At 41.8% G+C, this 26351-nt stretch overlaps 1 protein-coding gene across 34 annotated transcripts in view; it reads right to left on the bottom strand.

The window, feature by feature from the left end:
* AGAP1 (ArfGAP with GTPase domain, ankyrin repeat and PH domain 1) overlaps window positions 1-26351 on the bottom strand; it is a 653489-nt gene that overhangs the window by 381290 nt on the left and 245848 nt on the right. For 26 of the 34 annotated variants that reach the window (XR_010591413.1, XR_010591412.1, XR_010591414.1 and 23 more), the window contains exons 3-4: window positions 19660-19747; window positions 18858-18869 (exon numbers count right to left, since the gene is read on the bottom strand). Coding sequence is in view for 24 of the 34 variants with exons in the window: in XM_008172585.4 (XP_008170807.1) it covers window positions 18858-18869; window positions 19660-19747 (100 nt within the window). In the remaining 10 variants the exon portion in view is untranslated. Of the gene's footprint in view, window positions 1-3925; window positions 4036-18857; window positions 18870-19659; window positions 19748-26351 lie in introns of those variants that run through there. The other 8 variants (XM_005292111.5, XM_005292114.5, XM_042854537.2 and 5 more) reach the window with 2 other exon arrangements.

Here is a 26351-nt window from a genome sequence, read left to right as displayed (position 1 = left end):
GGATGGGCCTTTGGCTTTCAGTATTAGGAAATACCAGGAATAGAACCCCTTGCCCTTCAGCTCCTGAGGAACCTCTTCCACTATCCCCAGCATTAGGAGCAAGTGCACCTCCTACACGAGGAGTTGCTCATGAAAAGGGTCCCTAAAGAGGGACGGGGAAGCAAAGTGGAAGGGAGGGAGAACTGGAGGGAATATCCCTTTTCTACTGGGCGGAGTACCCAACGATCCAATGTAATTTGGACCCACGCAGGGTAGAAAGGGGAGAGTCGGCATGAGAAAGTGAGGCAGGATGGATCCAGAATTCAGACTGGTGCGTTGCCCCTGGATGCACCTTCAAAAGTTCTGCTTCAAACCAGAGGACTATTTCGCCTGACCAGAGCCCTAGCCTGATGAGGGGGGGGCCTCTTCCTATTATTTCCACTCCTCAGAGAAAAATCCTGCCTGTTTTGTGGATGGAAAAAACAAGGCGGTGATTGCGGCTTACAATGTCTCCATTGTGTAGCCGGAGTGTAGAGGCCAAGGGACTTGAGGGTGGCTCAAGTCCTTCAGGCTATGAAGCCGAGAGTCAGTTTTCTCTGAAAAGAGTGCCAAGTCCTCAAAGGGGAGGTCCTGAATGATTTGTTGGACCTCATATGCGTGCCCTGAAACTTGTAAGCCAGGAGCTCCTTCTCATGGCTATCCCCGAGGCTATGGTGTGAGCAGCCGTATCCGCCATGTCAAGGACCGCCGGCCTCGAAGCTTGGGCAATGAGCTTGCCCTCCTCTACTAAGGAGGAATACTCTGCCCTGGAGTCCTCTGGCAACAGCTCCGTAAATTTTCCCATTGCTCCACAGGAGTTGTAGTTGTACCTGCTGAGGACGGCCTGGTAGTTAGATATTCTGAGCTGGAGCCCTCCTGTGAAGTAGATTTTTCTCCCGGAAAGGTCCAGCTTTTTAGCTTCCCAGTTTTTTGGGGAGGGGCCCTGGTAGCCTTGGCGCTCCTGCTCATTCGCTGCGGCTACCACTAGGAAGTCCAGCAGGGGATGACTATACAGGTTCTTGAACTCCTTAGAGGGAACGAAGTGCTTTTGTTCGTTCCTCTTTGCCATTAGTGGTAAGGAGGCGGGGTTCTGCCACACTGTTTTGTTGGTATCATTAATAGTTTTGATAAGTGGCAGAGCAATATGGGAGGGACCAGAGGAGGCTAGGATGCCCACCATGGGGTCTGATGTCTCAATGGCCTCTTCGGCCTGGATCCCCAGGTTCTGCGCCTCCCTCCTCAACAGTTGTTGGAGTACCCTGCTCTCCTCCAGGAAAGGGGCCATCAACATTCCTACCACCGCCTCATCAGGCCAGAACGAGGACGAGGCCCTAGCTGGGAGCAGGTCCTGTTCCCTGCCCTCGGCGCCCGGTCTTCCAGGGCAGTAGGTGCCGGCGCGGGCTACGCTTGGTCCTGCTGATACGCCAGAGGCACCAAAGCCAACCTGGAATTGGACCTCTGACTCTGGCCCTGGTGAATGCCCAGGTCGTCCAGAACGGCCACTAGGCAGGAGCCTGCCACTGATCAGGCCACGGTCCCAGATGAGGCTGCCACCCACACTTTCTAGACCTGAATCTCCTGCTTCTCCTCAACTGTCGGAGACTCTGTTTTGGAGGACCACAGAGGAGCGGTGCCCATCGGTGCCAGAGACTAGTGCCAGGAACTTGGGGACAGGTGCAGCTCCCCTACGTGAGCACTGGGGGAAGGCCAAGGGGATGGTGACTCGTGCAGCAGCATCACTGGCTTGCCCCTGGACAGCACCGAGGGTCTCATGGGTGCCGCTGAGACCAATGTAGGAGACCTATCCCACCTTGGAGGGGAGGGTGGTGCCATGAGGGTGATAAAGTCCTTGGCCACCTCGAATACCTCCAGCATGGATGGCAGCTGCAGGTTGTGGCTCTCCCAGATAGGGGAGTGTTGTGGGCCCAGACTCGACTGGTCCTGTGTAGGGACAGGAGTCAATGAGACCCTAGTCGGCAGAGCTGAACTCACGTGGCTTGCACTGCAGCGGACTCTGTCTGTGCCGGTCTGGATGTAGGGGAGCAGCCCCTTTCGGGTCTCTTCTTATGGGCCACTGGGGATTGAGAACGGTGACACCTGCTGACCTGCGTGGAGTCCCTATGTGCGGAGCCTTAGTGGTGCTGAGGGTCTCTGGCAGAGTCCTTCCTCGGCGCTGACTCATGTGCTGCCGACGCTGGCGCACTGCACACCGAAGACGAGGTGCTCAGCGTCGGCTCTGCCAATCCGGGGTCCGAGTGTGGAGAGAGAGCAGCCTCCATCAGAAGGATCTTGAGGTGCTGATCTCTCGGACGGAACCCCCAGCAGATCTAACAGTGTTGTTTTTGGTGGTTTTCCCCCAAACACTGCAAACAGGAAGTGTGGGGGTCACTTCTGGGCACAGACTTGCCACATGCTGCACAGAGTTTAAATCCCAGGGACTGAGGCATGCCCCGGTACCGGGAACAAAAAAAGGGGGGAGTACCCCCAAATGAAACACATAAAAAGCTACACTATACTAACTGTTAACTACTATTATACTCTAACTATATACACAAAGTTCAAAGACTGCTAAGAGAGATGCTTGCCGAAGCAAGAGATACGAACGTTCCAGCTAACCGTCACAAGCGGTAAGAAGGAACTGATGTGGTGGTGGGTTGGCAGGGCCCTATATCTAACGCCATGAAGGCGTGACTCCAGGGGGCACCCGGATCGACCCGACAGGTACTGCTGGGGGTAAAACCTTCTGGCTGCCGTGCACACAGCATGGACAGACCTAATTGGAATGGACATAAGCAATCACTTGAAGAAGAACATTCTGCCAAGCCTCATCATAGTGTGGTTATCCCAACTGAGTAGCTATATTATATTCTTCAAGGCCATTCCATATCACCCTTAACTCTTACTGGTTGATACTGTGACTATTCTGCCCTCTATGAAGTACTTTGCTCTGTTTCCACCAACAGAAGCACCCCACTAAGCTAACATCCTGTCTGGCTAAGCTATTGTGTGATCTCTTAGGAACCTACTGTCCTCTGGCCCTCAAGTGCAGGATTTGGGATACCTTTTGCCACAAATGTTGCTGTTAACTTCTGGTGACTCCTTTGCAAGAGAAATCAATGTCTCAGGTAAAACATCACTTGCACAGGAGTGGACCAATTCTTGTTCATCGGTTTCTGACAAATCTGGTTGAACATGTGGTGGCTGCTGATGCATTTCGTATCACCAAAGCCATTTCAAAGTTTCTCCTCAACGATAAGTCCACACTTCTGGAATCCCATTGTTAGGAAATGTGGAGCTTTCCGCAGAGAAAAATACTGCATACTCCCAAAACCCACCATTACATTTGATATCTTGTTGGGAGACTTATCAAGAGACCAAGTACTGAATAGGCTTTGGTCTTGTCTACAGTAGACTTTGTTAAACTTTTCCCATTGGTGGTAACAGTGACCATGGACATCCTGTCTGGAGTAGCACTCCCACAATAGCAAGTGTCAGTGGAGCTGAACTGGTGCATCAGTGAGGAATTTGACAAAAAAGCCTAATCTATGCATAACTTTACATTCCCAGAGGCAGTCCATATACATCAGGCTTTACATACTTTATAGCACCAAGGTAGAAGCTTGTATTGCTCCTACCATAGATGAACCAATTAAGTGCTTAGTGGACATATAGAAGGACTTTGTGTCAGTATAAGGGGCCAGATTCAGATCTCTGCACAACTAGAGGTGTAAACCAGCATAGTCCCACTGACTTCAATAAAGCAACATCATTTTATATCATCTGCAAATCTGGCCCCTATTCACTTACATTTAAAAATATCTGCAATTGTCCATGATCTGTTCAATGATGTTTAATCTCCCTACTTAATAGCTGACATAAAAGCAAACACTAAGCTACACAAAGGTACCTGATACTGTTCTCTAGCTGCTTCTGCTGTGATGGATCAAAAAACGAAGCATTAATTGGTATCTTCCTGATCTCACTTCCTGATCTCACTGTGAACCTTATTGTTTAGCCCTAACAAAGAGAAAAGGTGTTCATATTTAGAATATTAAATATATATTTCATATCACACCTAAAATATTATAATTTCTATGCCACTTAAACAGATTTGTATTTAAAAATCACTCTCTCTCTCCTATCATGATGCACAAGAAACAGTGATATCTAACTAGTGAACAAAATAGGTTTGAGACTTTCAGTACTCTTCAGGATTGAACCTGGCATGACTGCATAATATTTACCACCTTCTCAGGGGTATATATTACAAGGCAGTAAAAACACCTGAGCACTGTGTACACTAGGGAGCAGACCTGTGCAGCTGGACCATTGCAAGAATCCTAGTGTACTAAGTGTTCTAAGTACAGACATGGCTTTAAAGAGTCCACAACACTAAACTAGCACTGGGAATTAACACATTTTCTTCCGGCAAGTATTTTCAGTTTTACAAAGAATGTAAAATACAGGGGAAACAAGAACGTCTTCATTTCTGTAAGAAGCAAACACTGGAAACTACTGCAACAATGATGACAATTACCTGCCATATCCTGGACAAATCTTATTCTACTAACTATAATACCTCTGGGGTCCATTGTATTAAAAATGCAATTGTTTGTGTGTTATTGTGAGATTGTAGGTAGCTTCTCTAGGAGGAGGTGGTATGCTAATGTAATTCCTCTGGTAATCAGCCCTTTTGAAAACATCCCCTGGTACTTCAAACTGGATTCTCTAGGGACCAACGACAAATAAGGGATTTTGGGACAAATAGCTGGTTTTAAACAGGTGCAGGACGTTTGTTCTGAAACAGCAAATAGACAGGCCCTCCATTCCACAGAGGGCTCAATCCTTAGGGAAAGCCTGGAAGGACCGACACCAACCAGAGTCCTTCTGGAGACTGCGGGGATGGGCCAGATGTCCTCTGGTAAGCTTATTCACACGAGTAGGTTCTTTTACCGTTTTCAGTATGTTTTCTCTGTAGTGCTTTTACCTTATGTTTGCTTAGAAAAAACTGTAGGATAACTTAAAACTTTTGGAAATGACTGTTATTCTCTGCAGAGAAAGCAAGCAGGCGTGTATAGACAGATTGTCTTTTGCTGGGAATAACAATGAAAGCAGGGAACTGTTCAGCCTGGAAATACCCTGGTCAGGAGGGAGAGAGGCACGGGTCTTCACTCCAGAAAGACAAAGGCTGGGAAGCCGGAAGCCTGAGTATGAGAGCCCTTGTTTGGTCAGTGTGATATATGCCATCATGTGCCAGCAATGCCCCTCTGCCACGTACATTGGCCACACTTGACAGTCTCTACGCAAAAGAATAAATGGACACAAACCAGACGTCAAGGATTATAACATTCAAAAACCAGTCGGAGAACACTTCAACCTCTCTAGACACTCAATTACAGACTTAAAAGTGGCAATTCTTCACAAAAAAACTTCAAAAACAGACTCCAACGAGAAAATGCAGAACTGGAATTAATTTGCAAACTGGACACCATCAAATTAGGCCTAAATAAAGACTGGGAGTGGATGGGTCATTACACAAACTAAAAACTATTTCCCCATGCTAACTTTTCCCCCTACTGTTACTCACACCTTCTTGTCAACTGTTTGAAATAGGCCACCCTGATTACCACTACAAAATAGATTTTTCCTCCTGCTGATAATAGCCCACTTTAATTGAATTGTCTCGTTAGAATTGGTAAGGCAATCCCCATCTTTTCATGTACTCTGTATATATATCTTCCTACTGTATTTTCAATTCCATGCATCTGATGAAGTGGGTTTTAGCCAACGAAAGCTTATGCCCAAATAAATTTGTTAGTCTCTAAGGTGCCACAAGTACTCCTCGTTGTTTTTGGTTAGAGCAGTTGTCCTGAACTGTGACGTCTACATGCAGACTCTACATGTTTTAAAAGTAAATACATTTTCTCAATGATGCATGTAATGCTTATTAACATGAATGAAGGCTGAACCTCTGTCATTGTCTCTTTTTTTGTTGGTTTGTTTGTTTAACAAAAAAGCTACCTGAATCTCCAGGAACTTACCTACCCTGAGGCCCTCCTAAGTCTCCCACCTTCGCTATGTTGTCATAGCTCATGTAGACTGGCCACTGACTTTTAACAATGTCATTTGCACTAGCACAGTTATAGGACAGGATGAGAAAAGTGCAAGCAAGCATTCTTTACTTCCCTTGCTGCAAGTACTGGAAGAGCTGCAGTGGTGCGACATTTTCAGAGAAAGCCCAGGGCAGTAGCAGCCCCACTCAACCCCATGCTACACCCAAATGCTCAGAACCACATGCCTTCCTTTCTCAGGCTGTATTTTAAAAGCAGTTAAAATAAAAAGGGGATGTAAACCACAGCTAGACAGCTTCCATTCCTCGGATTTTTCCAGCCCCGCTTTCAACAATCCTTATTAAAGTGGACTGTCTGCTCCTGATCCTAGCTTGCCTCCTTTCCATGAAGACCTATTACTTCTCTTGTATTACTGCAAATTTACATGAAAATGCTAAATCCTGAAACTGAAGTTTAGGTTGAAACAATTAAATGGCATTCTTCCTACATTGTTTTACTTTTGTTCCTTATTTTCAGTACCCTTTCCTAGCACCATTTCCTCTTAGTTTTATTTAATTCAGATTGCACAATACCATCACATTTGCTCAAGCTTCTTTAGACTATAATTTTGTTTTGATTAGCAGGCTAACAAAGATTTTTGAAGCTATCAAGTAAATCATGATTTTCCTCTGTGCTAAAATGGGTTAAGTGAAAAAGAGTAATTGTTTAATGGGATCTTTAAAAGGACTTTACAACGTTTAATAACTCAAGTATCCTATCACAAGTTTTAAAATATCCCACAAATATTTTACCTGTTTTTTCCTCATCTTTCTGACTCATTCTTCTTCTTAATCTACACAAAACTCCAAATACAAACTGTTCTCAAATCAAAATGTTGAGCATGGCACAAGATAAAGATTAACATAAAAATTCAAAATGTTTTCCTCTGCTTGTCCTCACAACTTCTAAATTATATTCCTCTCCCCTACATATTTTGTTCCTTTCCCATCCCCCAACTAGTATAGAAACACAGTATCTAAATTACAACCTATAGGGAATTTTTTCCCCCATAACATAGTTAGGAGCTACCTAAACCACCTATTAAACGACCTGTCCAACCTATTTTATAACAAAACAATCAGTACCTGACTACACCTCTCACTATTAGAATATGAATTTTTCATAATCTCCATCAACAATCTGCTTCTAAAACCATTTTCATCATTATTTTCTAGGACCAAGTATTAGGTGCTTTACACAAAACATGGGAGAGAAGTCCATGTTCTGAAGATGTTATAACCTAAACAATACCTTCCCTAGAGGAACTAGGATAAAACATACCAGCGTCTGGGAGGGACATGAAGGGCCAGGGATTCCAGATTATGTGATAATGTATTTATTCAGTTTTGGCACACACAGCTACCATTTTTCATTTTATTTATTCATTTATTTGTAATGAAGCATATTTAGTGATGCTTAGTTTTATCTAGAAGAAAGAAATCTTGTTAGGTGCAGGAATTAAATGGGAGATTTTCTAATGCACAAACAGGAGTACTTCTGCCCTTTTAATTTTTTATTCCCCAATGAAAAACAAAACAAAAAACTTATTTTCCAAAAACTATCTCCTAAAATCCAAACCTTGACAGATGTTCAATGTTTCAGCTTACATAACATTAGCTCATTTCACCAAACATTAACACATGTTCTGTAAGTTATTTAGGGAACACACAACAATCTCTCACTAACACCAGCTCTCTAAAGTTTCTTTAGGTCAGCTAAACCTCCCACGCTTTCAGCATAATTTCACAGAGTTTAGCAAATATACACAGCCTGGATTGGATACCAAGACTATCTAAAACAGGGGTCGGCAACCTTTCAGAAGTGGCATGCCGAGTCTTCATTTATTCACTCTAATTTAAGGTTTCGTGTGCCAGTACTACATTTTAACATTTTCAGAAGGTCTCTTTCTATAAGTCTATAATATAGAACTAAACTATTGTTGTATGTAAAGTAAATTAGGTTTTAAAAATGTTTAAGAAGCTTCATTTAAAATTAAATTAAAATGCAGAGCCCCCCGGACCGGTGGCCAGGACCCAGGCAGTGTGAGTGCCACTGAAAATCAGCTTGCGTGCCATCTTTGACACGCGTGCCATAGGTTTTAGATCAGGGGTAGGCGACCTAACTCCACAAAGCTTCTATACAGTACAGTAGATGCCCTTTCATCACAGTATTACCCTGCAGCTTATACCCCTGAAGTTAAAGTTAGACTGATCTAGCAGCAATTAACCTGTAAACTCATCAAACAAAAGAACTGCAATAAAACTAAAGGCAGCCTGGAATAATAGTTTTTGTGTCGCACGAAAATGCATTACATGTTCTCTTCTTTAAAATGTACAGTAATTGTGACAGAGCACGCTACCATGTAACTGAAAGTTAGAAACTATACATGTAATGTTCATCTTTATTTTATATATCTACTAAACATCTTCCACGTCCATACCAAACACTGCTGAGAGATAATGCAGAGAAAAGGGAACACCTGAAAGCCCACAGATAACATTTTCAAAAACAGGGGCCTACTATTAGATACCTAAATGTCCTATTTTCTTAAGTGGAGAGCACCCAGAAGCTCCAGTGAAATGAAAAGGTGGTACTATGTTAAGAAAACAAACAGTCTATAAGGTAGTTAACTTTAAGCAGTGACAATTTAAGATCTAGGTCCACTAATTTCGGAACTCTCTCCAACCAATGGAAGTATGTTAGTTATCCATTTTATTTTCTTGGTTTAAAGATCATTTCCAGGAAGATAAGTTGCAAAAGCTACGTTTTTCTTTCACTTGAAATCATATATCTGGCAGAGTTTTGAAAGTTCTTCCCCAAATATCCTTTTGCCATTGTTCCCAGACATTTAAGGGGAACATGGTATACTGCACAGACTATGAAATCAGAATCCTTTGAATTCCTGTTACAGACATTTTACTGGAGGAAGGTGAAAAGCTACTCATGACTGACGGGAATTGGGACACACAGATATAGTTTATTAATATGTAACAGTAAGATTTAAGCAGGAATCGGAATAAAGGCCCCACTGTGGTGGGCACTGTACTCAAATAATCAACATGTCCCTATCCCAAAGAGCTCACGATCTTCTTGGTGACCTCCCTGGAACAGAGAGTCTCTGCTGAATTAACACCTATTCTCGCCTCATAATTCTGCTTGGTTTTTCCTCTTGTGAGCTGCCCACTATGGGCATGAGGGGCAAGGCTGGTCCTGCTTTCCAGCCCTTGTTTCCCCTGCACAGGCTCACCTAGGCATCCATGTACTTGAGGGAAAAGTAAACAAGTGGCTGAGTCAGAATGGCTGAAATTCTGGGCATAAAGAGGTTGTGCACCTTACCCTCTCTGTCAAGGAAGCTCTGCTCTTCCACTTCTTCTGAAAAGAGGGATTCTTCAGAATCCAACCAACCACCCCCTCCTGTCACACCTCCAAAAGTGCCTGCCATGCTTGGCTGTGTGGGAGGCCAGTAGAAAAAGCATCTACAGCAGCTGACCGGGACCCTTCTTGGCATCAACCACAATGGATATCAGCTAATGATATCTGATGCAAAGACAACTTAAGGACCTGCAAACAGTTGATGCTTCACATACATTTGTGACTAGACCCCAAAAAGGAGCAACGGATTAATTAGATGGATGAAAATTAGTGAAAATCAAATCTAATAAGAGTTGGGGAAAATTCCATTGCATTATTGGTCAAGGGAAGTTTAACTTAGTTTTAAGATGCTTAACAATAAAGGTATTTCTAGAAAGCTCAACTTGTGGTTTTTAAAATGAATCCAAAAGCCAAATATATAAAACACAAAGTGAGGAACTCCCTTTTTCCACCAATAGCTGATCAAGTGACCCCAGCTCACTAAGACTCACAGAAAGTCAATCAGTGCTTTGTTGTCAGGATTTATCTTTATAACTAGCAGCAGATTTACTTGTAATCTTAGCTATAAATCTGAGTTGACTGCAATTGTTATCTATACTGGAATCTTTAAAGGAGCCTAGGATATTTAGGCCCCCAAATTCCACTGAAATTAAGTGGGAGTCAGCTGTTGAACTCTCTTAGAAATGCATTAAAACTGGGATTTTCAAAAAAGACTAATTCAGACTATAATAGGTTGCCAATTTTGGTTGGTTTCCTGGAGATTTCATCACACGACAATCTTTAATTCCTGGAGACTCCAGGCCAATCCTGGAGGGTTGGCAACCCTATTTAACCATACTCATTTATTTTCCCCCCATGCACACCAGCAAAGAGGTAAATTCCTTCCAGGAAATAGTTTCTCTCCAGTAGCAGAGCAAGCACATATTGCTGCTTTAGAATTAATACGCACCACAAAGGAACATCTCCTTATTTGTGGGATGCTTAAACAGTATTGCTCTGGGTTGCAGCAGCATTCAGGGAATTCTCTCTGAACTGCACTGTCAGTCTCATGAGGGAATGAGAAAGGGAGGATTCAGCATATATAACAGAGATGCTGTTTTAATGAACCGTTGCAAGGATTTTGTAGACTATGAGAACTATGCCCAGATATATATATGGCAAGAGATAAAAAGCTAGAAATTCCACTCCATATTTGGATGTCAACAGTAACAAAAAAACCCTGAAAAATAAAAATAAAAAATAAAAAAAATAAAACTGAAGAAAAATCTGCTTGAATCATCATCTCTAAACAGAAGACAAAGCCAAAAAAATCTTCCAAAGAGATAATGTAATTCGAACATGAAATCTCAAGACATCCACAACATGATATAAAGATTGTTGCCAAACTGGAGGGACATATCTAGTGGGGACCCACAGATGCCAGTCCAGAGTCCGGTACTAGTCAATATTTTCATTAATGACTTGGATAATGGAGTGGAGAATATTCTTATATCTTTTCTGGATGACACCAAACCAAGAGGGGTTGTAAGCACTTTGGACTACACGATTAGAATTCAAAACAACATATTGGATAGAAATCAACACAATGAAATTCAGTAAAAACAAGTGTCACATGATATCAAGTATTACACTTAAGAAGGAAAAATCGAATGCACAACTACCAAATTTGCCAGTTAACAGTAATGCCGAAAAGGATCTGGGGGTTATAGTAGATCACAAATTGAATATGAATCAACAATTGGATGCAGTGGAGAAAAGGGCTAATATTCTGGGATGTATTTACAGGCACGTCATATATATGACATGGGCGGTAACTGTCCCGCTCAACTCTGCACTGGTGAATCCTCAAGTGGAGGACTGTGTCAAATTCTGGATGCCAAGCTTTTAGGAAAGAAGTGGACAAACTGGAGAGTCTAGAGGAGAGCAACAAAAATGATAAAAGGTTAGAAAACCTGACCTATGAAGAAAGACATGGGGATATGTTTAGTCTTGAGAAAAGACGACTGAAGGGGCAGAACCTGGTAACAGTCTTCAAATATGTTAAGGGCTGTTGTAAAGAGGATGGTGATCAATTGTTCTCAGGTCAGCAGCAACACAGATGTAGGCTAGATACAAGGAAAAACTTTCTAACTATAAGGATAGTTAAGCACTGGGACAGGCTTCCAAGGGAGGTTGTGGAAACCCCGCCATTGAAGATTTTAAAGAACAGGTTAGACAAACATCTGAAAGGGATGGTCTAGGTATACTTGGGGTCCTGCCTCAGCTCAGGGGTCTGGACTAGATGACCTCTCTAGGTCTCTACCAGCCCTACATTTCTAGGAGTCTGTGATATTCCACTGCAAAAGCAGCATATGTTGATCCTGCCACTCCATCAGCAACTAGGCCTGACTAGCCGTTTTCTTCCTTTTCCTGCTGCTGTGAAGAGCAAAAAGTAGAGAGGAAGAACAATTTCATGCAACTCCACTTAGCTTCCCTCTAAATCTATTTATAAGAGCTCTTCAGTTTCCTGAGGACAAAAACCCGACCCTCTCAAACAGCCTCAGAACACCAGCTGGACGGTCTGCAAGGCTAGTAGAAGTATTCCAACTCACTTCAAATAACTTTGGCTTCTTTCAGTTGTTACACAGCTTTCTTTTAGTAGGTGGCAATTCTGTACATCCTACAGGGACACTGGTCAACTTAATTTTACTATTCTATATTAATATACAACTAGAATCCCTCTCCAACTCTCACTTATCACTGAAATATGTTTTTGGTAGGTAAACACCTCAAGATGTTTGGAAGAACTTTGTAAATACTAGTGTGGCAGCATGTATTTAGAGCACGGTCACAGATTCCCCCAATAGCAGCTTCCCAGAAAAGCCATGAAGGATAAGCAGTCTTCAAAACTGAAGCAAATTTAAAAAATCTTGAACTTCTTGGAAACCAAACACATCTGTGCAAGGCATCTCGGGGGGAGGAGGGTTGAGTGTATTGTAATTTGTGCAAGAAAAAAATCGTTTTTTATACGGCTGGCTCTTTTATATGACGATTGCTGGCAAAAGGAGAGTCAGACAATGTGATGCAAATTTGACTTTGTTTTTAAAGAAAACACTGGAATTATTTTTAACGTTCTTCATACTGACAGTATCCTTTATCATTCTAAAGTGCCCCAATCACCATTTGTAAAAAGTTCATATCAACTGTCCAGAGAGCTCTTCCTCACTTCCTAACTTTCCACACTGAATACACCTGTGCAACACCTAAACAATCTCAGTGGAGCACTATGGTATCATGAAAGGTACTACATGCTAGTAGAACAGTAGATAGCTTCAGCCTACTCAAAAGGGACATGGAACAAGCCAAGAATAGAGCCCTAATATTTAAGTATTTATCTATGTGCAGTTCAAGGTTTTCCTTTTTTCATTTGTTCAATCACATCAGATTACATTCTAACACATTTCAGAAAGAAAATCCTATCATTTTAGCATTTGGAATTCTATTTTCATTTTTCTAGGCATTGCACAGCTGAGTTAGTTTACATGGTTTAGAAGTCCATGAATTTTTATTCGATCATCAATTATGGAATTTTCAGCAGGGCCTGGAGGTCCTTTGAGAAGTTTCTATTCAGAGGATAAAGAGTGACCTTTATTATTTAGCATTCTTTATTTCCTCAGACGTTGAAGGATTATTGCACTGTATAGTAAACCAAAAATGTAAGCTTTGGGACAGGGCTATTCCCCTCAACTCAGAATATAATGCTGGGCAGTAGATGATTGAAATCAGAGATTACACAGCAGATTTCCACAGGAAGCGCCTTACACCTGGGCCTGTGTGGACTTAATTGCAAGATCTACACCATAGCATCTAAATCTGTATACGGTCTCTCTTTATTCTTTATAACATTAGGAGTACAGAAATGCATAAAGTATCTTATTTCTAAAAACCTCCACCCCATATATGCATTTCAGGGGATAAAGACACATTATAATCCTTCTATAATGGATGATAGGTAGAACCTGCCACAATTTCAAGTCCATCAGGACTGGAAGGCACTACTGGGGTCCCAGTTGCAAAAATGGAAATTCAGGGTGACTGAAGCATTTGGAGGGGGAAAATGAAAGTGTCAGGACAAGACGTTCCTTTCAAATCTTGTTACTCCAAACACTTCACCAAAGCAAAATACATTAAACACAAAGTAAAAACTTTCAATGGACTAGAGAAACAGGAGAAGCTCAAACTCAGTCTATGGATTTATTCCACCATCAAGCATCGTAATGAGTTAGTGAACTGCCCAGCTGAACAAATCAAATGGAAGTTATCAAGATTGAGAAATCAAGTATTTCTTAGATTTAAGTTTTCCAGTAAAAGATGTATTCAACTACTTTATTATGAGTTTATGACTAGACGAAAGGAATGTCAGGGGAAAGTTAAACCACAGAAGTGGTTGAAATTCTAAAAGGAACATTTACTCCCACTCTTTCTTGCACAGAATTATCTCCTGTCAAAACTGTAAGATATGTAAAAATAAATAGGCACTAGAGGCCATAGCTTGGACAACACACAACAAAAGAACAAAACTAAGAGTAATAAGCAACAGAAAGTCCTGTGGCACCTTTAAGACTAACAGATGTATTGGAACATAAGCTTTCGTGGGTGAATACCCATTTCGTCAGACGCATGCGAATACCCACTCTGTCAGAATACCCACGAAAGCTTATGCTCCAATACATCTGTTAGTCTTAAAGGTGCCACAGGACTCTCTGTTGCTTTTTACAGATCCAGACTAACACGGCTACCCCTCTGATACAAAACTAAGAGTAAAATTCATATGATGGGTAAAAGCATCAATGCATAAAAGAGTAACAATTTCACACTTCCTATGGCCAACCTGCACTAAAAAAACATTCTTTATTCAAGTTTACCACAAGCTGAAATCTACACTTTTTTACCAAGTCTGGAGAAACCCTGAGACAAGAGGAATAAAACCTGATACCATGTGAATCTTTTCTAGAAAGGTGCCTGAAACCAAAGCAAATACACAAAGGTGAAATACTTCAATAATCTGTAAAAGGAGACAATGATGGGGACAAAAAACCACTGGGAAGCTGAATAATCTGACATGACATGCCCTGGCCAGCTTTGGAGATACTAGACAACATAGAAAAAATCCTTATCCCGAAAAAGAAAAACCATGCCCCACTTAAAAGTTTCAGAATAGCAGGTTATTTCTCCAGCACGTCACATTAAAGATTTAAGCAGGAGTAGAAGTATGAAGGGTGGGGGATGGGTGTTGTGCCACTTTTCGATCCACACTACAGCCCCAGTCCTGTAAACTGTCCCACATATGGGCACTCTTGTGCTTATACAGAGCCCTGCTGACCTCATCAGGTACTTGCCTAAATGAATCAGTTGCAAGAATGGGTGCTATGTTTGTTCACTTCAAATCAAGGAGGAGGAGGGTTTTTATTGCTTTTATGGACTTTTTTCCCCCACAATCTTTAAAAAACATTTCCAACACTAGCGTTTGAAATATAATTTCATATTTTGTTCATATTTCCTTAATCGTAAGTACCGAAGTGCAGCCACTCAGGATTCTGTACCATCACAGCTGTGTATAATCTCAACCAATTAAAGCAGACCAGGAGCTGCTTGAAGATATCAGCTGTTCAAAGAGAGGAAAAGAACTCTGACCTCCAATCTTTGCGGTTAAGTAAAGGATGATTTTTCTAATGTCCACGTATTGGTAATTTTAAGTATCACCATATCGTATAAGAATTTACTATCTTAAATATCTTTATATAAGTATGTACATCTTTAAATACACAACAGCGTTTGAAGTTGCCCTTGTGTTTGTGTTCTAATATTGAATTTAAAAAAAAAAATTGGTAGCCAGCTATAACCTGGAGCTATCTTTCACCTGTCTCTAATCCCTCCAGCAGGAGCCCTGCTTCCCTCTCAGCACCAGCACTTACACTTTCTTGTGTCTAAAAAGAGGGAACCAGATAACAGTTCCTTATTACTTCCTTTCCCTCCTCCAATCCCTAGAAAGTGCCCTGGGCAGGCTGAGCACCTCACATTCTTTGTTTACCTGCTCTCGGCTGCCTGCTTTACCCTCCCACACTGCCCAGGTTTACTCTGTGTACTGGGTCCCTCCCCATGCTGACTGATGCTTCCTGGATAGGAGAACTATTTTATTATGCTTTCCATTTAACTTGCTTGAAGCTTCGAAAGGAAGCTGAAAACAGACAAAACCTCTCTAAATCACCATGACACAGGTAAGGAGACTGGATTTTATTCTTCTATGGGACACCTTGTTTAGTCAAGTCACGTATCTGCTCCGTGCCTCGGTTTCTTTTTCTATAAAATGGCAACAGTACCAGCCTCACACTGGTGTTTCAAGGCTTAATTCATTCATGTTTGCAAAATATTTTAATATTCTCAAATGGAAGGGGACCTAGAACTGCACAGTATCATCATCAGAATGGAATGCACCACACAAGAGCAGTATCAAAAAGATCATGTGTGCAGAAAAACACCGTCCATGGAATTAACTTTTTACTAGTCCAAACATGGGGGGAGGGATAGCTCAGTGGTTTGAGCATTGGCCTGCTAAACCCAGGGTTATGAGTTCAATCCTTGAGGGGGCTATTTAGGGATCTGGGGCAAAAATCTGTTTGGGGATTGGTCCTGCTTTGAGCAGGGGGTTGGACTAGATGACCTGCTGAGGTCCCTTCCAACCCTGATATTCTATGGTATGTCTACACTGCAATTAGAACCCCGCGGCTGGCCCATGCCAGCTGACTCAGACTAAGGGGCTGTTTAACTGCAGTGTAGATATTTGGGCACGGGCTGGAGCCCAGGCTCTAGGACCACTGCGAGGTGGAAGGGTGCTGGAGCTTAAACAGCCCCTTAGCCAGAGCCCTGCTGGCACCGGCCAGCCATGGGTTTTTAATTGAAGTGTACACATGCCCACAGATAATCGTTAGAGGACAAGTTTGGCGATGGAGAACAGTTTCCAGTTCGCCCCTCTCAAGAAACCAGAACTACTCTTTAAATGTAGGTGTGAAGATGACAGTTTGAATGCGACATATTCGCAGCTCAACTACATGTCTTGCACTTGCACAATAAAAGTTGCTGATTGGTGCCTGCTTTTCTAATCGTTCCCTGTTTTACTATGAGAAGGCAGACAACTTCAATAGGTCTTCTATATTTAATCAGCTCCCTGTTTCTACATCAGCATGCTGTAACTGCAAATCTCACAGATACTCTGGCTTCAAGGTTGTTTCAGACATCAATTTTCTCTGAAGTCAGACACCAAAATACCTCCCTAATGAAAATGCTTGTTCCACTGGATATGCATATGTGCATAGTGGGAGGCTGGTATAATGAATTAAAGCCTGCTATAACATGTATTATTTCCTGGATTGTTACTGAAGGAAATAAATCAGCTTTCAATTTATAATTTTCACTTAGAATTAAAAATCCAAAGAGTTGCCAGATAAGTGATGAGAAAAGGGTTTTTTTGCACCATATGCTGATGTAGTTCAAGTGTATTTTGGGGGGGAAGAAACACTTGGGCTCAAAGAAAGTGGAAGGAAAACAGACATTGCCCATCCTGATGCTTAAACACTCACTAGAAACAGTTGCTGGCATGGTGAGAAACATTCAAAAGCCATAGAGGAGGTCTGGCACTTAGCCAACCCATGCCAGAAGGTGAGGTTTATTGAAGTGGCAGCAATTTGGGACACAAATGATAAAGGGAACAAAAATAGTGTGGGGCTGTATCTGGTGCCTTTCATATCCCAAGTACATTACAGTTAGATACTGGTAGTACAGCTGCTGAGTAAATTAACATGCCACCCAGCATGCACTCACCAACAGCTCACAAATAGCACTGACATACGAAACTGTTTTATTTTGAGAAGTAGCATAGGCCACAACATCTCAGATATGTTCTATTCTTTTAATTCTTTTTCAGTCATCAGCAAGGGGCAAAGGCAACACCTCACATTAGCATCTAATCTGAAGGTTACTGCTAACAGTTCAGCCGAATCCCTTATACGATTATGCATAGAGCTTGGATCTGAATCCCAATGCGTAACTTGGAACAACAAGCTCCTTTCTTTGCCTAGATTCACTCGAACTGCCAGTGTGGACCCAGATTGACAGGGTGTTTTCACACGAGAATATGGGGAAAGGATAAACTATTACTGTCACAAATTATGTGGGGCTAGAGCTATTTCCAAAGATGATGTTTACTAACGACAGGTTGTCAAAGTTAATTAAATTCCTACGTACTGATTTCATCGGACAGCCTAACCCTATCGTTTACAAGGTGAATTATGGCTTTTAATTGTTCCAGTTTTACCTGTTAATGAAAATGCATGGTGCCATTAGTAAGGCCTGTCAGCTACATTTATGTGCAAAGAAATGATCCGACTCTGCTCTGGTGATCTAATCCTGTCCATGAAAACAGCCTAAATGTCACTTTCAAGTACAGTAAATAACTATCCCTAAAGACAAAGAGGACAGATGGGAATATGCTCACAACAGAGCAACAAATCACAGAATCAAGAAAAACTAAATATTCCAGGTTTAGGGGAAAGAGTGCCATTAAAATTCTACAGAACAGAAACAAGTCTGTCACCTGAAAGAACTAATCAAATATTTATTATCTTCTGCTCATGAGAGTAATAAATAAATAAATAAAAATCAGTGGAGATACTGATTATGCTCTTTTCATTGTGAGGCTCTCTCAGTTTTGGGACTTACCCACCATTTATCTTTATTTGTTTCTCATTATTGATAGCCGCTTGAAGCGGCAGTACTAGGTAGTGACTTTCCAACACCTTTTCCAACATTCCAGTAGAGGATTTCTGAGCATTAAGGTACAAATCCAACTATCGCTCCTTTTGCAATGGTCCTCAAACGTCACCTCTATCAACAGTAGAGAAGCGACCTAAGTCTCTTTTATGCGAAGTAATAAAATCTAGAAAATGTTTGCACCGCTATTGCATTTGCCCATGAAAATGGCTGACTCCACAGCGAAGCCTCACACAGATTTTTAACTACCAAGACTAGTTAAAACCTCAAGAATACTATGTTCTAACACTCTGAACTGTATAACCTCCTACGGCAAGCATTAATTTGAAACAGGTGTTACAGTAGACACATGAAACTACATATGACTACTGCTAAAAAGACATCTACAGAAAGGGACAAGACAGAGAGATGTGCTTAAAATGTAAGAAAATCAAAAGCAAAACAAAATTAAGATGATACACAAAACAAGGGGAAAACACTACAGTACAAACGCTGTGCCTCCTCCCTCTTCAAAACAAGACAAGCACTGCCATGAAGAGAATGAATAGTTACCTGCATCCATATCTGCAAAGAATGGAACAGCCAGTAAGGAAAAGAAGGAACCAGAAATTCAGTGTCTCAGAGTTGGATTTAAAGTTCATAAGGAGAATAAATAAAAATCAAGAAAATATTTTTAGTGAAAAATATACCTCAATTATGTGCTACGATGACATACATGAACTCAAACCGTAAAAGTGACTAAGCTTAAATTAAAATAACAAATACAATGAAAGTTTTGAACTACATATTAAACTGTAGCATAAAACTAGAATTGAAAAAAAAAACTTGTTCTCCTCCAGGCCCAAAAATTAGTGTTCTAAAAAATAATGGAGCAAATTCATAACGCCCAAGTTTTATTTGAAAATCTTTACGGTCTCTGGTACAACAAACTGAAGGGCCCGATCCTGTATATAGCCAATACCAAGAATAGTAGTTATTGCCTTCAGCAGATAATTGGAATTAATGGAAGTACTCATAGTAGTAAGTGCTACATTGGGTAGTGTTTGCATTTATGAAACTGAGATTAAGAACATTTCCCATATGCACAAATACTTCATGGGAAAGAATTTAAAAATGTTAAGATATTACAAAAAAAGAGGTATACAATTGTTCTCGTTGCAGCTACTTATCTCCACTATGACAAATGTTAAAAGGAAACCTACTTTATTTTTTACCAACATTGCACAGCAACCAATGATGATTTTTTTTTACTGTACTATTTCTGTATGATATATAAAAACAGCGATTAACAGTGCATTGCATGAAAGCAAAAACTAAAATCAGCATGCTTTTAATCATCCGCATATACACTTACCTTCAGGTGATTCCTCCTGGACATATGTGCCAGTCAGATACCGGTGCACAAGTGCAGACTTGCCACTAGCTAAATTCCCCACAATTCCCTGGAATGAAAAGATGATACACATTGAGCCATAATCAAATCTTCTGATATTTAAAAAAATATAACAAATAGTATGATTTGTATAATTTTATTTAAACAAAAAACTTGTCAATTCTCCAAAAGAAGATTGAATATTATAATCTCTATGTTTAGGAGAAATACTATTTATAAGAAAAACAAGCGATGTATCTCAGAACACACAAATTACTAATACCCCCAAAAAATTCATTGTGAGAGCACACTGCATACCCAGCGCAAAAGAAACGCCATGAGAAGCTAATCTATTTACAGTCCTTTCCCTCTACTCCTCCTCAGGCACACACATCACCACTACTGTACATTATATACAATAATGCACTGCAATCTTAGCCCCTCCGCCGAGGATGCCAGACTTCCAGAACATTCTTTATTCAACTGCACACCGAGATTGAGTAAAAGATGAAGGAACATTTATTCTATCTTTTATGCTTTTTTAAAAAAATTCAACTTATCTAAAGCTGTCATACCATGTTGGACTATTTTGTCCATTAACATCAATTATCCCAGGTAGCAATTCTGGTGTAACTGCTGCTGCAGAGTCAGCAGAAGGAACATTACTGTTATGAGTCAGGCAAAGGAAAAAAAAAATTTGTTAAAAACCTGCAAGTAAGTGGCAGTTTCAATTGCTCTGTTTCACCAAATTCTTGCTTTAAACCACCCCTTTGGTAGCCCATTTACTTCACTTTCTGATATGCTGTCCCCTACACTCGGAAGAAGCACCCTCTTGTGCATTTGTCAATCATTCCCTTGTATTCAAATTCCTCCTTAAACTACAGTTCTGAAAGTATTTACTTGATCATACCTTTTTGAAAAGGTGGAATACTATACATGATTTCAAGACCACACCTTTCCCTGGTTGTCCATTGTGAGTCTCAACTGTTTTATCATCCATCTAGTTCAGTACGTAAGCTCCTGGGTCAGTGCCACTGTGAACTTTTGATCTCTGAACACAATAAAGGTGTTCAATGAACACATAATAAATTAATAGACATTCTATCCATTTCATGGGATCCTTCTTATCGGCATGCTGAACAGTAGGTAGGATGCCAAACAATCCCAAAGCGACAGAGTTTGGGGAGCAGTGGGCTTGGGGAAAGCCTTATGATCCTGGATCTATTCTCCCCCACTGCAAACATACTCCAGTAAAGAACTAGGTGAAGGTAGCTTCTTGAAAGTTGCTCATTCTCCTTCCATACTCCAGAGATTGCCAATAATGCAGCTGTGGAAGTATTTTAAGCATAGAGCTCATAATCCAAGCGCATGGAGCCAGCCCTTGCCCAATAGGCCATAGGTGCAGGGAGTGGTGTGGACTATAAGGAGGGGAAAACATGAATAAAAGCAGAAAGGAATTTAAAATAGATAATAAGGAAGGCAAGAATGAAAGAAAGAAAAAAGAAGCAGGAGAGAAAGGGGATCAGACCTACTGCATTGGACATAGTGAAAACAAGCAGCTTGGGAGTCACCTGCAGCAAAAGAAACTAACAAGATTATGTCAAGGGAAATGGCACTGTATTTACAAGCGTAGGTGCTACCAACCTAAGCAACAGACCAAAATAAATCAATCCCAAGTAAAGCTGGAGCGAAGTGGTAGTAGGTAGGCCATCTGTTCAGTAGGGTTCTGTGTAAGCTGACTTTGAAGAGTGTTTAAATGGAGCACACCGGAAGCTTTTAATCTAATTTTCACCCAAGAGGAATTACTGAGTACGCTGGTATATGCTGAAACATCTACATCTAAAAATAAGTGTGAGGTAAGACTCTTGACAAGTTCAGTCATTTGGAGAGCTTGGATGTGCCTCATTCTCAAACACCAGCTAAACAAAAGGATGCGCTCTGTAACCTATGACATGGCTTCAACTGAAGACAAAAACGTCTACAGGTTACTATGCCACTGCTAGAGGTAAAAGCTGAAACCCTGATAAGACTAATGGGGCATGCCAATTCATTTGGAAGATTCCCCTCCTTCCTCCCCAAGCATACAAGACTGCTACATAATTGTGACAGGTTTCAGAGTGGTAGCCGTGTTAGTCCGTATCAGCAAAAAGGAGTACTTGTGGCACCTTAGAGACTAACAAATGTATTTGAGCATAAGCTTTCGTGGGCTAAAACCCACTTCTTCAGATGCATGCAGTGGAAAATACAGTAGGAAGATTGTGTGTGTGTGTGTGTGTGTGTGTGTATACACACACACACACACACACACACAGAGAACATGAAAAAATGTGTGTTGCCATACCCACTATACCGAGAGTGATCAGTTAAGGTGGGCTATTAACAGCAGGAGGGAAAAAAAAACCTTTTGTAATGCTAATCAGGATGGCCCATTTCCAACAGTTGACAAGAAGGTGTGAGTAACAGTAGGGGGACAGTCTCTACGTAAAAGAATAAATGGACACAAATCAGATGTCAAGAATTATAATGTTCAAAAACCAGTCGGAGAACACTTCAATCTCCCTGGTCACTCGATTACAGACCTAAAAGTTGCAATATTACAACAACGAAAACTTCAAAAACAGACTCCAATGAGAAACTACTGAATTGGAATTAATTTGCAATCTTGACACCATTAAATTAGGCTTGAATAAAGACTGGGAGTGGATGGGTCATTACACAAAGTAAAACTATTTCCCCATGCTTATTTTTTTCCCCTACTGTTACTCACACCTTCTTGTCAATTGTTGGAAATGGGCCATCCTGATTATCACTACAAAAGGTTTTTTTTGTTTTTTTTCCCCTCCTGCTGCTAATAGCTCACCTTAACTGATCACTCTCAGTATAGTGGGTATGGCAACACCCATTTTTTCATGTTCTCTCTCTCTCTGTGTGTGTGTGTGTGTGTAATATAATCTTCCTACTGTATTTTCCACTGCATGCATCCGATGAAGTGGGTTTTAGCCCATGAAAGCTTATTCTCAAATAAATTTGTTAGTTTCTAAGGTGCCACAAGTATCCCTCGTTCTTTCTACATAATTGTGTGGCTGCAAACATTTTGGGCCAAACTTTCAAAACTGGTCTCTGAAATTTGCATCCCAGGACCAACCTGCATGAAAACAGACCTTTATGTGAACAAATTGTCTCGACATCTCTAGTTGCATAACTGGCATAGGGTGAATTTGCAGTCTGGCTGAAAACATGGCCCTCAACATTATTTCTGTAAGTGGAGACTACCTAGTCTGACAAGTGCTGTTTAGCCAGGAGCTCTCTTTTTTAAGCCGGACCTTTTATGGAGATTGGTTTTTTTGTTTGTTTTTTTGGGCGGTGGGGGGAATTTTGGCAATACATTAGGACTTGAATAAGAGAGATTGGGTAAGAAAGAAAGGAGAAGAAGATCTCTGAATAAGAGGGTCATCTGTCTGAACAGCACAACTAGCAGGACCATTCTGAAGTGAATGAGAACCTCCTTGTGCCCAGAATTTCCCCAGGATCCCAAGAATCAGAGGGAAGGAAGATATCTGCCTGGCGAAATCGGGGTGGTGGGGGGAGGGCACTGAGCTTTAGTGTCCCGTCTGCTCCCATCTTACCCTCCAAGGAAGAGGGTGAAAGTCCCATGAGACAAACAGAACAAAATAGGCCTGCCATACAATGGCTAAGGTCTACTCCACAGTCACTGCAGCCCCCCAATGAATTGCTATATCACTCCAGGACTTGCGTTAATTTTATCTGCCCACCACTGTTCATTAATACCAATTCTGAGCACATTGTTAAGTGGTTCAACAGTATCTTCCTGTAATTTTTTCTCCTTCATAGTCCATATTGTACATTGGGGGGGGGAGGGATAGCTCAGTGGTTTGAGCATTGGCCTTCTAAACCCAGGGTTGAGAGTTTAATCCTTGAGGGGGCCATTTAGGGATTTAGCAGGGGATTGGTCCTGCTTTGAGCAGGGGGTTGGACTAGATGACCTTCTGAGGTCCCTTCCAACCCTAATATTCTATGGTTCTGCCACCACAGTGACAGGCGCTGCTGTCTCATAGCAAGGTAGTCTGTAGTTGAGAACATGAGCAAGTGCATGTTGATTCTAATGTAGGCTATGCTGGCTGTCAAAAACCTAGAAATCAGAGGTGGAACTGCCTGCAACAATCAAAAAAGCATGAACTCAGATTCCAGAATGACAGAACAGAGGTACAAAGAAAGGAAGTCTATTTTTACCATGGCTAGATATTTTGTTTGTTTTTTAATCTACCCAAAGACTTCAAATATTTGAAAAGACATTTTGTTATTTCTCAGGCTGTCTACATTTCCGCCAGATCGACGCTCTGGCGATCGATGCGCCAGGGGTCGATTTAGCGGGTCTAGTGAAGACCCGTTAAATCAACAGCAGAGTGCTCTCCTGTTGACACCTGTACTCCACCTGGAATGAGAAGAGTAAAGTCAGTCAACAGGAGAGTGTCTCCCATCAACCCAGTGCGGTGCAGACACCCCAGTAAGTCGACTCCAGATACATTTTACGCAACTCCAGCTATCTGAATCTTAGGTCAACTTACCGCAGTAGTGTAGACATAGCCTTAGTCTGCACATCAGTTCTCCACTGGATGTATTCATGGCCGTTTCTGGATTTCCATTATTATTTTACCCCATTTGAAAATCTCTGCTAAGTGCCACACACTATGCACAAAAGATAAGGTACATGTCCTGAAAAGCTCACAACAATTATGCTACAAATTGGTGGAGAAGAGGGCAATGAAACAGCAGGGTGGGACTAGGCAGGGAGGACTGAAATGTCAAGAGTAAGAGGTCACTTTAATGATGTCTGCAACAAATTGAAGTTTATTTCTTTTAAAACATGTATCAACTCCATTGCCATTTGATGCACACAGCTGACCAAGGAAGAAAAGCACAAACAATGTCTTATTGTGAGACGTAGTATCTTTTGGAAGGGGCCCAGTGAGGAAATGTAATTATGTTCCAACAGTTCATTCAATAATTGTGGTACATTTCCCCCACTATGTGTTTTCTTTTTATGTATTTGTTTCAGATCCTGAGGATTGTGGATCGTGGATCAAAAGCATTACACTTCACAAATGTTATTCATTGCTATATATACACACCATTAATGTACAAGATTCTCCAAATCTTACAACATGATGGAGTGCCCATATGCATTTATCATACAAGTCTTCACAATTCCAATACAGTAACTCCTCACTTAAAAGTTGTCCTGGTTAATATTGTTTCACTGTTGATCAATTAGGGAACATGCTCATTTAAAGTTGTGCAATGCTCCCTTCTGAGGTCATTTGGCAGCTGCCTGCTTTGTCCACTGCTTGCAGGAAGAGCAGCCCGTTGCAGCTAGCTGGTTGGGGCTTGGAACCAGGGTGGACCGGCAGCCCCCCTATCAGCTCCCCGCTCCCCTAAGTTCCCTGTGCAGCAGCCGCCCAGCAGGCTATCAATTGCCGGCAGTTCAGCTGTCCCTCTCCCCATTGCCATGTGCTGCTCCTGCCCTCTGCCTTGGAGCTGCTCCCAGAGACTCCTGCTTGCTGTGCAGGTGGGGAAGTGGGGGACTGTCAGGGTTTCCCCCTCCCCCCTGCTCCTGCACCCTGCTTATCCCTTCTCCATATAGGGACACAGATGTAGAGAGATATAGAGAGCTTGGGGCAGCAGCTGCTGTCTCAACTTCCTGATCCACTTAAAAAGAGTGGGTTAGCTTAAAGGGGCAGTGCATCTTTCTCTCTCCCCCACACACAAGGTGTGTGTCTGTCTCTGTCTGCTATGCTGTCTCCCCGCCCTCATGTTCGTGCTGCCTTGTGTGAGAGGGCTCAGCCAAGTGCTAGTTCATAATTTAGCAGCAAGACATTCCCTGGGAAATATCCCTCCCTCTTCCACCCTCTAACTTCACCACCTCAACGAAGCTTCACAATCATCATAGCTGTGAACAGTATTAAATCGTTGGTTTAAAACATATACTGTGTGTATATCTATAGAATATATAGTTTTTTGTCTGGTGAAAAAAATTTCCATGGAACCTAACCCTCCCCCCCCCATATTAATTCTTATGGGGAAATTGGATTCGCTTAATATCGTTTCGCTTAAAGTCTCATTTTTCAGGAACATAACTACAACGTTAAGTGAGGAGTTACTGTATTTTAATATTTTAATCCATTGGCTAAAAAAAAAAAAAAAAAAAAAAAAAAGACATGATGAGTGTAAGTAATGCACCTGACATGTCAAATGTGTTAACTACTCCGGAGGCATTCTGTGCCAAAAAATTAAAAATTCTATGCACAATATTTTAAAATTCTGCAAGATTTATTTCTCAATAAACGCTAAGGCTCAGCATGGCAGTGGGGAGCACAGGCCGCTGGCTGTAGAAGGTGGGAGATCACCCGGCAGCTTTCCCACCCCCGGGACACGGACTCAGTGGTGAGGCTGCACCTGACCCTGACCCAGCACAAGGCCTGGGCCTGCCCCAGAAACAACCAGGGGCCCTGCCCTTCTGCACCAGGCGTGGGGCAGGTAGGCTCAACCAGACAGGATCCACATGTGGGGTGAGAGGATTCTGTGTGGGACAATCTGGGTGCAGGCAGCTCTGTGGGAGGTCTAGGTGTGAGAGGATCTGGATGCACAGAAGCTCA

Source organism: Chrysemys picta, chromosome 11, assembly GCF_011386835.1.
Source record: "Chrysemys picta bellii isolate R12L10 chromosome 11, ASM1138683v2, whole genome shotgun sequence".
Taxonomy (NCBI): Eukaryota; Metazoa; Chordata; order Testudines; family Emydidae; genus Chrysemys; species Chrysemys picta.
The sequence above is the reverse complement of the archived record's forward strand: the minus strand, read 5'-3'. Positions and strand labels throughout refer to the sequence as shown.